This window comes from Nuphar pumila, chromosome 13, assembly GCF_984573655.1.
Source record: "Nuphar pumila chromosome 13, dmNupPumi1.hap1.1, whole genome shotgun sequence".
Classification (NCBI taxonomy): Eukaryota; Viridiplantae; Streptophyta; class Magnoliopsida; order Nymphaeales; family Nymphaeaceae; genus Nuphar; species Nuphar pumila.
In genome coordinates, this window is record NC_143261.1 from 13,866,328 (window position 1) to 13,881,979 (window position 15,652).

General features: G+C 34.3%; 1 protein-coding gene across 1 annotated transcript in view; it reads left to right on the top strand.

The window, feature by feature from the left end:
- Positions 1-428: 428 nt before the first annotated feature.
- The window catches only part of LOC149817836 (kinesin-like protein KIN-6), a 42,424-nt gene continuing 27,200 nt past the window's right edge, over positions 429-15,652 (top strand). The window contains exons 1-8 of the mRNA XM_089986097.1: positions 429-879; positions 1,022-1,197; positions 3,307-3,433; positions 3,533-3,627; positions 5,483-5,612; positions 8,750-8,815; positions 8,927-8,989; positions 9,096-9,146. Of these exons, the coding sequence (XP_089842223.1) occupies positions 436-879; positions 1,022-1,197; positions 3,307-3,433; positions 3,533-3,627; positions 5,483-5,612; positions 8,750-8,815; positions 8,927-8,989; positions 9,096-9,146 (1,152 nt within the window). The 5' untranslated portion in view covers positions 429-435. The remainder of the gene's footprint in view (positions 880-1,021; positions 1,198-3,306; positions 3,434-3,532; positions 3,628-5,482; positions 5,613-8,749; positions 8,816-8,926; positions 8,990-9,095; positions 9,147-15,652) is intronic.

A 15,652-nucleotide genomic window follows, 5' to 3' on the forward strand; every position in this document is an offset into this window, starting at 1 on the left:
TGTTCGAAAGTCCAACGTTCGTTAGATCCGTTCACGTCGAACGTTTGTTAGAAAATGTGTTCCAAACACTTTTTCATCTCGCAACTCGCAAGAGGCGGCATCAAACAAACCCTTAAAGACTAACAAGAGCTCTTATTTTATCATCGACCAGCCTTTCAAAGTATATTTTGTTCGCATGCCCAAGGCAGGATCAGGTGCAATCACATTGCACAAATGCAATGTGCCGCTCCTGATCCCATCACCGTCCACGCGGTGTATACCTCAGACCGCGTCAATCCATGTGAAAGAGATTCCTGAACGCCCAAAAATCCGCGCCCATTCTTCCCATTCAAAATCGGAGAACCCGAGAGAGAGAGAGAGAGAGAGAGAGAGAGAGAGAGAGAGAGACGAAGCTTCTCCTCCTCACACACAGACGGGCGGGTGCATTCGTTCGTTATGATGGAGTTCGTGAGCCCTCCGACGACGGTGAGACGAAATCCTCCTCGCAAGGCCAAGACTCCCGCTTCCAGACCCCCCGAAACCCTTGCTCCCTCCTCTTCTACCGCTCGACCTGCCCTTCGCGCGATCCATCCCAACCCCGAGAACCCCGCCGCTGACAAGAAGAAGCCTCTCCAGAAGAAGCCTGCTGCCGAATCTGCCGCGGAGGCTGAAACTCTCCGTGTTTTCCTCCGCATTCGGCCGCTGAAGGAGACGAAGATCAAGAAAGACGGTGCCCTGGCCAAGCCAGGAGCAAAGGTGGAGGTGGAGCGCGCGTGCTTGGTTGCCAATGATTCGAGATCGGTCACTCTCACGGCTCCGTCCTTGGTTAAGGATCCTAAGAGGATCAAGAACGAGATCTTCGACGGCTTCAGTCATGTTTTCTCATCTCAATCTTCTCAGGCATATCTCTTATGCATTTCCAGATCGATCGCTAAATTGTTTAAATGATCACTGTTTCTTTATTCGATCGTACTGGCCAGATGAAAATCTAATGTTCTTTGCTATCTTCTTTTTTAATTCCCGTATTTTCGGTTAATTGAAGGTTGAAGTCTACGAAAAGGTGATGCAACCTCTGGTTATGGACTTCCTTGGAGGAAGTAGTCGGCTTCTGGTCGCAATGGGGCCGACGGGGTCGGGCAAGACGCACACAGTCTTTGGGGATCCGGATAAGCCTGGCCTGGTTCCTCTCGCTCTTAGGGAGCTTTTTAGGCATCCGAGGTAAAGTGAATCTTGCTTCCACTTGCTTAACATTCTATCTTTCAAACTTCAGTTATGATTGAAAATTTTTAGTTTTCGAATGAAGAATTTTAGTTTCTGTCTTGGTTTGATATCTTTTGATTGAGGATTTATGTTTTAATGTTTCAACAAGTAGGGTAGTGAAAGAATTATCCTAATTCCTTTGTTGCTTCTCATAATTATATAATAGGTACCTAATTAACTAACTATTTGATGGGACGGACGGCCTTACTTTCTTTTAGCGAATAGTATATATGTATTTCGCTCTCAGTTCCCAACCAATGAATTTTACTAGATGTTTGGTTTGAGGACCTCTGGTTTAATGTTTCAGCAGTTATCACTTAGAAGTAGAACTGAACTCCATTCATGATTTCTGTTTCTTTTCACCATTTGACAATTAGTTTGCTAATATAGAAATGGTTAAGAGCGAGCAAGAATTCTCTTTGTGCGTTCAAGGATGAATGTGTATCTCTCATTTTTGCTTTGTAAATGATTGCTGACCAAGGTGGACATCAACATTGTGATATATTGCCCACATTCACTCCCATATATATATATATATAACTTTTTTTTGCATATCTAATTGTTATTTATTGCTGCATATTGATCTATTTCTTTTTTGTCCACTTCCTACAATAAAACATTCACCATTACCTTTAATATTGGCATATGTTTTGATGATCTTATCTGTAGTTTTTGGTTTGGAAAAATCATGTATTATGTGATAAATTGTAGTATCATAGGTTTGCAAGTTACAAAAATGCTCCCTATATCGTGGACAACATAGTCACTGATATTGTTGATATTCTGAAAATCTTGTGATAATATCAGTGAGTTAGGTAAGCTGAGATTATTAACAGTATTTACTATGCGATAAATTGAAGTATCATAGGTTTGCAAGTTACAAAAATACTCCATATATTGTATAAAGCATTGCCACCAATATTGTCAATATTTGAAAATAGCATGATAATATCAATGATTTAGGTAAGCTGGAATTATCAACAATATATCACAATATTTTCAAAATATGGGTAGAATTCAAAATGTCATGGTAATATCACAATATCTTTACAATATTTTTTGGAAAAATTTTACATTGTAAGACTTTTTAACTTTTTATTATTTTTTGTTTCCTTTACATTTTAAAATCTTCGAAATCTTGTTTCTTATATTTTTGCAGGAAAAACATTGAAAGACTTTTTATTTTCTTATATTTTTTTTCCAAAATGTTAAACTCTCAGGATTTTCTTCAAACGTTCTTTAGAAAAACCACTTATTGAAAAAAAAACTCTGAAAAAAACCCTTGGAGAGAAATTGCCTTGAACAGTACAGGTAACTATGGTATAGAGGGTGTATTTTACTTATCCTATAATATTGGGCATATCACAAATTACGACTCTTTTAGGGTGTTTCAAAACCAATTTTTTTGGGAAACATTTTTATTTTATCTTTGTACAAATAGACCTTTATTTTGCTTTTGATGAAATTGGTGAAAATTATCGATATTAGAAATAAAGAAACATTTTTTTTCTTGTTTGTTAACCTATGCGCTTAATAGTCACCACAATTTATTATATTTTATACTGTTGATGTTAATATTTGATGGTTGATCCTTTATTTTCTAAGATTAGTTGTAGTTTTTATGTTGTGTTGAACTTTGCTTCTCTATTCATAATGTGATTTAAGCAGTTTTTATTACAACATACACACAGATTATGTATGTGCTCATATTCATTTTGTATCATAATTTTTTCTATATGGTTATTTATTTTTATTTTTAGTCTATTATTTATATTTTTCTTCGCCGACCCCAATTGTTTGGGATGAAGGCGTTGTTGTTGTATTTATATTTTTCTTATCTATGTTTTATTTTATAAAAATAAATTCACTTTTCTTTTTTTATTTATTAATCCATATCATACTGACTTGACTCAGTAGCTATAGCTTACTGAAGAGACCAGATTTTGAGTATCTTACCAACTTACAGTATGATATGATACAACATGGTAAATCTATACATTAGATCCTTTTGATAAATTTAAAAAGTGCTTTTTACAACATTGTTGTCATTATGTATGAATATTGCAGCGTTTACTATATATCCATGTTTGAAATCTACTCCGAACTTGGAAGGGGCGAAAGGACATTTGATCTATTTCAAGATGGAATTGAATTGCCCCTCCAGCAGTCTTCTACCATCAAAGGTCTTCATGAGGTAACATTTGATCTTATGTTCTTTGTTTCTTATATTATCAATATACTGTGTGGTTTCAAAATTTCATTTTTTACTTTCTGAACAAGTGCTGGCGTGCAGGCCAAAGTGGAAAATATCACACACGCTGAGTCTCTAATAGCCCGTGGAATGTTAAGGCGCACTACTGCAATGACAAATGCAAACAACCAGTCCAGGCATGTTGCTTGAATTTGGAAAGTTCTTAAATGGCATGATAGAAAATTCTGTTTCTCGTAAGTTCGTAACATACTTCAGTTTAATCCTTACAATAGGTTCCGAACAACATTGTGAAAGGCATTCTAAAGAACCAAACATGATTCACCTTGAGGGAAAATCATAAACTTTAGAAAAACTTACATAATTAAAATAATGAAAAATGGAAATGGTTAGTAAGAAATGTTAAAAATCTAACTAATCAGATAAAGAAAAATGATAAGTTGTAGCCATAATATTTTTCTAAAAAAGATAAATTTAGTACAAACTCTCTCTCTCTCTCTCTTGCACAAACACATGTATAGCCAATTTTACATGGAGAGAGTCTTTTGGGTGACATTTTTCGGGGTCCATTTTTTAACATTGTAAGGAATCCCTTGAAGATTTTGTTATAAAACCAGACTGTTCCAAAACTTGCCCATTCTCCATTTGCATATTTTTGTGAATATTGTAAAATTCATGTTTGGCCTTGCTCCCATTATCTAAATTTGGAAACCCTGAATTTATTGCTAGTGTTCTGAAAGTCGCAGAATATTTTACAATATGTAATGATCTTTTGGCATATTGAAGGCTACGAGATATCCGCACCCTTTGACTGCTAATGGGTTTGATCTTGAACCTTTTTTTTAATCTTTTTGTATGTGTTTAAATTAATCTGGCTTAATAGTTGTTATTGTGTTATGCTAATGAATTATAGTTGGCTTTATTGTTAATATCATGGTTCATGTATTATTTATTGTATGTGCAATATAGCCAATGCTTCCATTACTTTTTTGCCTATTTGTTGTTTTTTCGTTGTCGCAATATAGTTCTTGCGTACTTTTTTCTTTGTGCCCTTGTCTGCAATTAAATACAGTATAACATGTATGATTTTTTTTTTTGCATTTTTCACCTTTTGAGTGTTGATTTAGTCTCCATCTACCTTTTTATTGTGTGAAAAAGGCAGACAATGGGGAAAAATGGACCAGTCCTTTTTCTCTTGAGATATTGGTATTTTTTATTTTCTTGCAAAATATTGAAAAAATTCTTTTTTGGCAATGAAAAATTTAAAATATTAAGAAAATAATTTTATGGTGGTAATTAACATTTTAAAGGTAAAGGAATATATATATATATATATATATATATATATATATATTTTAAAATACCGATATTTGTTGCTATGGTCATACCTTGTACCCATGTGACATATTAAAAATGAAAATAAGAAATAGAGAAGAAGTAGCTGGAGGAACTCAAAGAAAAAAAATTCCTTGACACTCCCTCAAGATGGCATGAAATGTCGGCACCATCTTGAACTTGCCTTTGATATCCTTGAGTCAAGTGCTTCCCATAGTTTTTGTGGGTATATCAATAAAACACTCTGCATAATCCTAATTTTGATCACCATCTACATGAAATTGTTGTCAGGTTTTAAACATTATATCTCAATCTGAACATATATAGTGATCCACATGAGCTTTTGTTCTAGTCTTTACTTTCTCGGGAATCCTTTTGTTAAGGACCCTCTTGGAAAAGTGATTTTGCTTGACTCATATAGTGGTAATGGAAGTTTTAAAACAATATTTGTTCTTTGATCTGAGTTAGTTATTCAATATTGTTTTGGTTTATCAAGTTATTGTATTACTATTTTATTTTACCTCAATAATTGTTTTTATACATTTATACACGTTCTTGGCACCTGTTATGAATAATGGGTTATTAACATAGCTTGGACTTGTACTACTATTAATGCTAGCCATGTTTCAAGTTTATTTATGAGATGTTCCTTTTGCATTTTGATGGTTAAGATTTTGTTTTGATTTTATTTGATTGCAGCCGGTCACAGTGTATTACTAATATTCGTAAAGGTTTAGAAATGGGTATCGAAAATGATACTACCAAAGTTGCAGTGCTAACTGTTATTGATCTAGCTGGTGCTGAAAAAGAACGAAGGACAGGAAATCAGGTTTGAATTTGCCTCCTCATTTTTGGTATCTACTTGTAGTGAAAATTGTGCTATACTTGACTTGACTCATGATATAAATAGACTCTCCTTCATGTCCACACTGAATTTGATTTCTTGATTATAAATGTATTTTGATGTTGGTACATGCATATGTATGTACATAAATACATAGATAAATATATGCATATGTACACACATAATATGGGTACATGCATACGCATTATATGTGCATGTATGTATGCACCATTATGCATATATAATATGCATATTTGCATGGTTGTGCATATGTATGGCTGGTTTAAAGGTTTTCGAGGCTGGAATTACTTCAAAATGATAGAGAGCCCATTAATTGATCAATTTAGTCATGGAGGTCCTTGTTTGTCTCTTGGCATGGATTGAGGTGCAAGTTGGTAGCCTCAACGATGTTGTTTACTTTACAAAATAAACTATTTGCATAGAGTTGCTTCGTAAATGACTGTTTGTTTCACGGATTTCACAGTTATTAGCAGCAATTCTTTAGTTAGAGGTCATGATGGCTTGATTATATTAATTGCTTATGCAATGAATCTGTGAGTAATGGGCATGAATATTTTTAAAATTTTGTAATCCTTGTTATTATCTATTATCACATTGCTGCATTGATTGTAATTTCATGTTGTGTGATACAAAACCTAATGTGCATGATTTTAAAAGGTCATTCCTGTCATTAGAAGGAATTCTCAGTATCTACTGTTACTTTATCTCCTTGTCTTCTTTCTCTATCATGCCAAACAGTTAAAATATACTTGTCATATTGTGATCGTGGCAGAAAGGGAAATGAAGGAAAGAAAGCAAAGCGAGTTTCTTCTTGACAAAGCTCAACAAGAGTTTCATTAAGAGAAGGAGGAGAAGTCCTATGAAGTAATAATCCTCTTAATTGTTTAAATTCGGGCCAGAGGCCATGTAAAAATTGGAAGAATCTTTCTTTCTCCATTTGCCGTTGCCTCATCTTCCCATTCATGTTCTAGAAGAGTAAGATCATCCCATAAATGAGACAAAGTACTATAATAGTCTCTAATACTCATGTCACCTTGCTTAGTATTTCTCATTTTTTCTTGCAAAAAATAATGTCTACCAAGGTCTCTTTGAGTATACATACCTTTCATAAAGATCCATGCTTCATTCGCTTTTCTAAACTTTGCGAGATTAACACAAATTGAGCTATACATTGCTCACGAACCATGCTAATATCTTGGCATGTCCACTCTCCCAATGTTCCATTTTGGATTGATAATCTTGAATAACTTTTGCCCTATGTCACAGGGATTCGGCTGGCAAGGTGCCGCACCCGCGTCGACGCAACGTGAGTGCGGTCAACCCGACTTTGGGTGCAATCACCACACCCAAGGTCATTTTGGTCCAATTTTCGGATTTAAAAAAAATTTTCCCAAGATTTTTTTTTTGCCCTATGTCACATGGATTCTCCAACTAGGTGCCACACCCGTGTCGCACCCGCACCCAATGCGGTCAACCTGACCTTGGGTGTAGTCAATGCACCCAGGGTTATTTATGTCCAACTTTTGGACTTTATATATATATACATATAATTTTTTATATTTTTGCCGCACCCCCGCACTCGGGTTTTTTGAAAGTGCCGCACCCCCGCACCCATGTGACATAGCTTTTGCCTTTTCTTTATCACCCAAGGCTTTTTCTAGATCCCCCTTTGAGCTTCAATTGTGGCTCGGGAACCGTGCCACATACATATTCTCAAAATTTATTTCCTTTGAGGTTGTTTTTCATATCAGCTGCCCACATTCTATAGTTGAACCCATTCAATTTGAATGAGAGATCGATCTTTGCATTGTTGGCCATGACAGAAGAAAAGAAAGAGATAGAGAAGAATAATATGTGCTATACAAGCACTCACGACACAATAAGTTGAGACCCAAGAGTATCAAACACCTAGGGGCTTTGATACCATATAATGAAACTCAAGTGCATAAGAGAAATGTTATAAAGGGCTACAATGCGCGCACAAACACACAAACAAGAAGCCAGAAAGGGCTAAGCACAACTGACACTCACAAAAGAGCAAGAACATAATAAAAATAGTATATTGAAAACACTAAGGAAGACCTTAGTTTTAAAGGGGGGCTAACAACCCCTATTTATACAATGTGGGGACCAAAAAGGAGCCCTGATAGTCGTTGGGAGCTCCCCAACCATCATATTTATGACCGTTAGGGATGCTCCCATAGCACTCGGTCAATGAATAAAAAAAAACAGAAAAAATATACAAAAAGACAAAACTGTCCCTAGTGGACAGTTCTAATTAAAAGGGTGTAAAAAGTTTAAAATGCCCCTGGTGGGCATACAAACATTAAGACAAATGAAATTCATATATACATACATATTACAAAATAGATAGGAGAGACATATACATACAATGTTGTGTGTGTGTGTGTCTCTCTCTCTCTCTCTCTATATATATATATTAACAACATATTCGACAAGGCATTGTCTATGATGCCACCTTCAATCTTGTCATTCAGAAGGCAAACTTGTGTTTTTTCTCTTCATGGATGAAGAACCTCCTGTTTTCTCATGGTGATGTGGATTATAAGATTCTCCTTTGTGGATGCATCATTCATGGATTAATGTAGGCCTTGTTTGGTTTAATAGCTTTTGCCAAGTCATCTACTATTTTGGATTCATTTTGTAGCTTGATATGTCACTTTATTTGTATGCTTGGATCGTTTGTGCTTCCTGTTTTGTTGCATGCAGATGACATGGTGAATGAATGTGCTTCCTCATGTGACATGCAGAAATTGATTAGAGCTTGGTCAAGCTAAGGATGATGAACTTTGACTTTGTTTATTTAGGTTATGAGTAAAAAACTAAGTTTGCCTTTGCTGAAACCTTAGCTAGGTTGATTTAACATTGTCTTGCCCATCATAATTTTCAATCATGTTTTAGCATTTGGATAACATGACAACCATAAGGGTTAAAAAGAAAAAGAAAAGATCCTTGTATTTCTCACAAAGATGCATGAGAATTGGTTTAAGGATGAGGCTTATATATATTGTTTAATGCAACATTTATGGGTTTAATAGATTTAAAAAATTGGTGCATTAACTTTGCTGAGCCATCTACAGGGAAAGAGATTGTTAGAAAGTGGTTTCATCAACAACACATCTATGGTTTTAGGTCAATGCTTAAGAGTATGTGAACTTTCTCTTTGCTTTTGTTTACCTTTGAATTATTTATAGTTGACTTTGCAGTCATTAAAAATTCTTTCAATTAAAGACCCTTCTTTATCCTTTTGTCTCAAGGCCCTACTTGAACATCAACACAATCGAAAAAAGCAGTTGCAAAAGCACTTCCACAGTAGCTTGGTAACTTATTTGCTTCTTTTCATTTGTATATCACATTGACTCTTAAGTTCTCCTTTTTTGCCTTAAACAAATGTTTGATAGACTTTTTTTTTTATGGTGTTTGCAGTTGACAAGATATTTGAGGGAGTATTTGGAAGCCAAGAAGCGTATGGCTTTGGTATGTTTTTCATCAGTCAAAGCATTTAAATTTGTTTCTTATTTTAATTCTCTTTGAAGTACTAGTTCCTTCCAACCAGCATTTTCTCCTAGTTTTCTTTTTTCTTCTTTGGCCACTTGTTTTGTATCCCTATGATACATACTTTGAGCATTCTTGGTTTTAGTGATCAGTGTTTTCGTTATGAACATTTTTTGGTTGATATTAGTGTCAATTTATAGTTTTTTTTTGGGAAATTGAACTTAGCACTTTAAGTTGTTTATCTTGATAATAAACTGTTTTAGTGTAAAATGACTTTCTTTGTTATCTAAGTTTAAAAACATTAGTTTAATAGTTGAAATTCAAATATATCATGAAAGAGATATAAAAAGAAAATTCTTTGTTATCGAAGTTTAAAAACAATAGTTTAGTAGTCGAGATTCAAAATTCACTATAAAAGAGAGATAAAAAAAGTGGTGGATAACATCAGAAAATTCTCAAATAATTCTAAAATTTAAAAAAGTGTTTACAAACAATAGTTTAGTAGTTGAGATTCAAAATGAGAATGATTGGATGGGTTTAGCAATTTTGGCAATAGTGGAGAAGTGTTTTTCAGTTTGGGAAGTGAAAATGGGATTAAATTGTTAAAATGACCGCTTTTGTGCTGAAAAGCCTACTCAAAAAAGGTTGGACAAGCTAAAAAGCTTTCTGAAAGCATACATTTTTTGTCGAGAGTCGACTTGTATGGTACAGGACGTATCATATGACACAGACATACACAATACAGATATGACCAGATGATCATTTGTGTGCTATTCTTATTTGGATATCGCATTCTATACTGTATAATCGTTCTATGGTCTGATATCGTATCGTACGATATGGTAAAAGTTTTTTCAACATTTGATGAAAGAGAGTGCCTTGCTCAACACCCTTAACTGCTTGAGAGGAACTCATTGCATGATTATATTTATTTGAAATGCAGTGGATGAAATCAACTCTTAAACCCATCCAATCATTCTCATTTTAAATGACATTAGTTCAAGGTAAGCTGATGGGAAATCTTACCTTGTAGACATGGTACTTTCTTTTCATGGACGGAGTGAAGGGCCTCATGCAGTTTGCATTTTTGCGTCTTAATCCAATTGAATGTAATCCTTAGGTACTTCAACCAATTTGCTAGCACCTTGAGTACAATTTGATAACCCCTCATGCAATGATATTGATTTAAAATATGATATATCTTCTGCCCTGGATTCCTAACTTGCCTTTATATCCTGCCAAATGGTCTTCAAACACTCTATAAGATCCTATTTGGTCCAAGGACTGTAATGGAATCAAAGAGCATAAAAGAATACAAAATGCCTTAAAAAGGCAAATACAAAAGAGGGTCTGAAAGTTACAAGAGCCACTAAGGGCAATTGCACATAGGCCACAAAGGGCACTCACACAAGAGCACAATGTAAAAAATATGAATATTATTAGTGTGCCAAATGCTTAAGAAAAACATATAAAATATATAGGAGATGTCCCATATATATAGGCAACAAAAGAGAGAAGGGAGGCCTAACTTCTAGTTGGGCTAGTTCCAGTGATAATCATAACATCAACATACAATACTAAAATAATTATAACTATCACTGCATTCTTCACAAAAAGTTTAGTATCCGTATAGCAAAAACAAATCCAATGCCAATCATTACCTTGCTAAAGTGATCATACCAGGTCTTGGGAGTCTGTTTAAGACCATATAATGCTTTCTTAAGTTTTAGGACTTTACTTTTCTCAATATCAAGCCCGAGAGAAGGATCCATATACACTTTATCACTAAGGTCGTTGTTAAGGAATGCATTCTTAACATCTAATTGATAAATGTGTAAAAAGACCTTGCAAACAATCAAGTTTTCAAATAACTTGATATTTCAAATGATAGCATAAAATAACATTCAAATGCTTTACACCACAAAAGAAAAGAAGTGTAGTAAATGCATTGTTTTAATAAATGTGAGGAGACAAAACTCGTTTCTCAATTACACATTACAATGGGCTCAGATAGCCCTTATTTATAAAGCTTACAATCACTTAAAGGTAAAGAGTCGTTGGGCTATTCCCAACAGCTCTTATTAGAGCTGTTGGGAATCAACCCAACGTCTCTAATTTCAGAACACAGTCAGTTATTGTTTGTGTACATAAATATTATATAAAAAGAGAACAAAAATAATAATGAAAAAATTACAAAATAAGAAAAATTAAAAATTATTATAATCATATTAAAAAACATGAATATGCATAAAATATAAAATGACTAAAATACCCCTATAACTAATACAAGAAAGAATATATATATATATATATATAATATAGAAAATACATTGTCTTATGAATTATAATTTAACACCCTCCTCAAACTTAGGGCATAATGGCTGAAAGTTTGCCAAGAAGGAAGTTGAATCGCGGAGAGCACAACGATTTGGTGAAGAAATCTGCCACTTGATATTTTGAAGTTACATATGGAAGATCTATGACCCCTTACAGATATGCTTCTCTAACATAGTGGCAGTCCATCTCGATGTGTTTGGTCCGCTCATGAAATGTGTGGTTTTTGGTAATATAAATTACACTCTTATTATCACAGCATTAGCTTAGTGGGCATTTCTACATTAATCCCCATATCTTCTAGTAGCTGATGAATCCATACAATCTCCATGGTAGTAGTCGCCATGGCTCGGTATTCAGCTTCGGTAGAGGATACCAATACCTTTTATTGTTTCTTTCATCTCTATGAGATTAGTGAGTCTCCTAAAAACACACAAAAGCTAGTGGAGTGACGGTTATTTGGATCACCTCCCCAATCAGAGTCAGTATAAGCTATTAAATTTAATTCAAAAGAAGAGGATAAAACTACTCCCTTATTCAACGATCCTTTTATATATCTGATAATTCGCAAAATTGCACTCATATGAACGAATGTTGGTGCATGTCGAAATTGACTGACAATATGAACTGCATGTGAAATATCTGGTCTAGTAATACTTAGATACATCAAGGAGCCTACAAGCTGTCTGTAAAGAGTGGAGTCTTTGAGAAAAATTCCATCATCAATTTTTATTTTGGTTTCTATTATAGCAGGAGTTTCACAAATTTTATCATCTATAATACCTGACTTGTCAAGAATCTCAGAAGTAAGTTTAGTTTGAGATAAAAAATAGCCTCTATGTGAATATGCAACTTCAATTCCTAGAAAGTAGGTCAAAAATCCTAAGTCAGACATTTTAAATTTATCTTTTAAAATAGATTTTATGCTCTTAATTCCTTTAGAATCGCTTCCAATTATTAGCATATCATCGACATATAAAAGCAATATTACTATTCCTGCATTGGATTTTCTGACAAATAAAGCGGTGTTAGTAAAACATGAGGAGAAACCATTTTTCAACATTACAGAGTTAAATCTGCCATACCAAGCCTTGGAGGCTTGTTTTAGTCCATAAAGTGTTTTCTAGAGATGAAGTACTTTTTCTTTAGGAGTCTCCATTCCTGGAGGAGCATCCATATGCACTTCTTTATTAAGATCGCCATTTAAAAAGGCATTTTTGACATCCATTTGGTAGATGTTCCATTTTTTAATAGAAGCGATGGTAATAAGGCATCTGACAATAACTATCCGTTCAATATGAGCAAATGTTTCTTCATAGTCAATCCCGTATTTTTGACTATATCTTTTGGCTACTAGACGAGCTTTATATCTTTCTAGAGATCCATCGCTCTTGGTGTTGACCTTAAACACCCATCTACACCTTATGGTTTTCTTACCCTTAGGAAGGTCTTGAAATTCCCAGGTATTCGCTTTTTTAAGGGCTCTAAGTTCATTCTCCATAGCTTCTATTCATTCAATACTTTTTTTTGGCTTCTTCAAAGTTCTTGGGTTCTACGTATGAGTGAATGACACTAAGATAAACTCTATGTTTAGGTGTTAATGAATCATAAGAAATTAACCTAGAAAGAACTTTTCTATTTCTCTCAGTTCTTTGTGGATTTTCCTCATTTGAAGAGGTAGTTCCACTAGATCCGTTATATTTTTCTATTGCACTTTTAAAATTATTTTTATCTCTATGGGAATATGTGATAGGATCTCTAGATGTTTCTTCATCAATAGGTTGATAGGTAGATGGGTATAGTAAAGAGTTATTTTCCTCAACTTCATTATCACTACATTACGTGGGAATTCATCATCACTAGCATCATCATTTCTAGATAATAACTCAAATAAAAAAGAATAATCCATATTTTCTTCATGAGGTTCACATTTTTCAAAACCACTAACATTTTCCAGAAAACTCACATTTCTGGACACATATAATTTGTCATTTTTAATATCATAACATCAAAACCCCTTTTGAGTTTCGGAGTAACCAAGAAAAGCACATGTGATAGCTTTTGGGGAAAACTTGTCATTCTTGTCCGTAAGAACAAAACATTTGCATCCAAAACTTCTTAACCTATTATAATCAGGTTCTTTTGTGTACAACATTTCAAAAGGCAAAATTTTGTTTAAATTTTTGAATGGAAGCCGATTTATGAGATAGACAGATGTGAGAGCTGTCTCGGCCCATAAATTTTTTTGGTATGTTATGTGAAATGAGAAGGGTTTGAGTAGTTTCAATGATATGTCTGTTTTCTTTCGGCTAATCCATTTTGTTGAGGTGTTTTCAGACAAGATTTTTGATGGAGAATACCATAACTCTCAAGATATCTGTTGAATTCATTTGATAGGTATTTTCCTCCAGAGTCAGTTATAAGAATTTTTAAGTCACCATTAAATTGGTTTTTGATCATCATATGATATGTTTTAAATGTCGTAAAAACCTCATGTTTGTGCTTAAGAAAAAATATCCAACAATATCTAGTGTAATCGTTAACAAAAACCACATAATATGAAACCCCCCCTTTTGATAAAACAGGTGTCGGTCCTCATACATCCGAATGGACAATTTCAAATGGTCTTGTTGTAAAGATAGATCTTTGATTAAAAGATAAACTACTCATTTTTCCAAGAGTACAATCATTAGAAGTGAAATCACTTTTATAAAGATGTTTAATAAAAGGTAAATAAGAAATTTTAATAATATTGGGGTGTCCAAGCCTTTTATGCCATACATTAATATCTTTATGTTGGCTAACATTAAAAAACATTTTTTTTGGAATTTGAAGGAAGTCGACATAGTATAGATCTCATTTCCTAAAGCCTTTCCCAATCAACCTCCCGGACTGACGATCCTGTATCCAACATCTATCAGGTGAAAATTTTATATCACATCCATGGTCTGAGAGTTGAGAGATAGAAAACAAATTTAAGTTTAATTTTGGTATAAATCTAATTCTTGGGATAAAAAAAACCTTTTTTTTCAAAATTTCCAATTCCTTTGATTTCAAGAGAAGTTTCATCCGTGGTTGAAACAAAGGATGGAGATGATTTTTTTGAATACTCGACAAAGGAACAAATACTTGGAGACATATAAAAGGAGGCACCCGAATCTAAAAGCCAAGAAGTCTTACCGGGATGAGAGAAAGTTGACATGGCGGCTTCGAAAATTGCCCCCTTGAGAAGCAGTTGAAGTGCTTCCACAATTTGATGCAAAGAAAGAGCTCTATTTAAAGAAGATTAATTTTCTTCCTTTTGGGGTTGCGATGTGGTAGCCATGGCAAGTAACTTTTTCCATTTTGTATAAACTGGTTTGATGTACCCCAGTTCTTTACAAAAGTGGTATACAACTTTGCTATAATCTTTTTTTCCGCCCTGCCCACTATTTTTCCTTGCTTCTTGATTTTGATTTTTGAAGTGGGGAGGTTTGTAGGTTCTCAAATTATTTCCCGGTCTTGAAACGATATTAAGACCTTCACCTTCTTCTTGGTTGGAAGGTGTTGCAAGAACACTTGAGTTATTTTTGCTTATACCCATACGAGTCTCTTCCCCACTTAATTTAATAATTACATCCTCAAGAGAAGGGGAAGTAAAGGCGAATAGAAGAGATAATCGTATTTGTTCAAATTCGGGTCTAAGTCCATTTAAAAAGTTGAAAAAGTGATCATCTTCTAATTGTTTATGCCTAAGCTCAATGGCTTCACCACTCCATTTGGGCTCAAGCATGGCAAACTCATCGCGAATAGAGGACAATTCCGCGAAATACACTCTAATAGTCATTTCGCCTTGTTAGAGGGTCAATGCCCTTTTTTGAAGATAGTACTTGTGAGACAAGTATCTTGAAGTGTACATTTTTTCAAGATATTGCCATGCTTGAGAGGCCTTTTTGAATTTGATAATGTTGACATTGATTTTTGTTTCAACGGATGAGAAGATCCATGATAGGATTTTAAAATTTCTCATCTCCCATTCCTCATGTTTCTTACGATAGTCTTTAAGTGCTTTGATTTTCTCTTAACCTTCAAGAATCTTTATTTCTCGTCTTTCTACCAAGGTAGTTATTGGTTCTGGTTTCGGTATTGAGCCTTGGTCATATCCCTAATGCCCT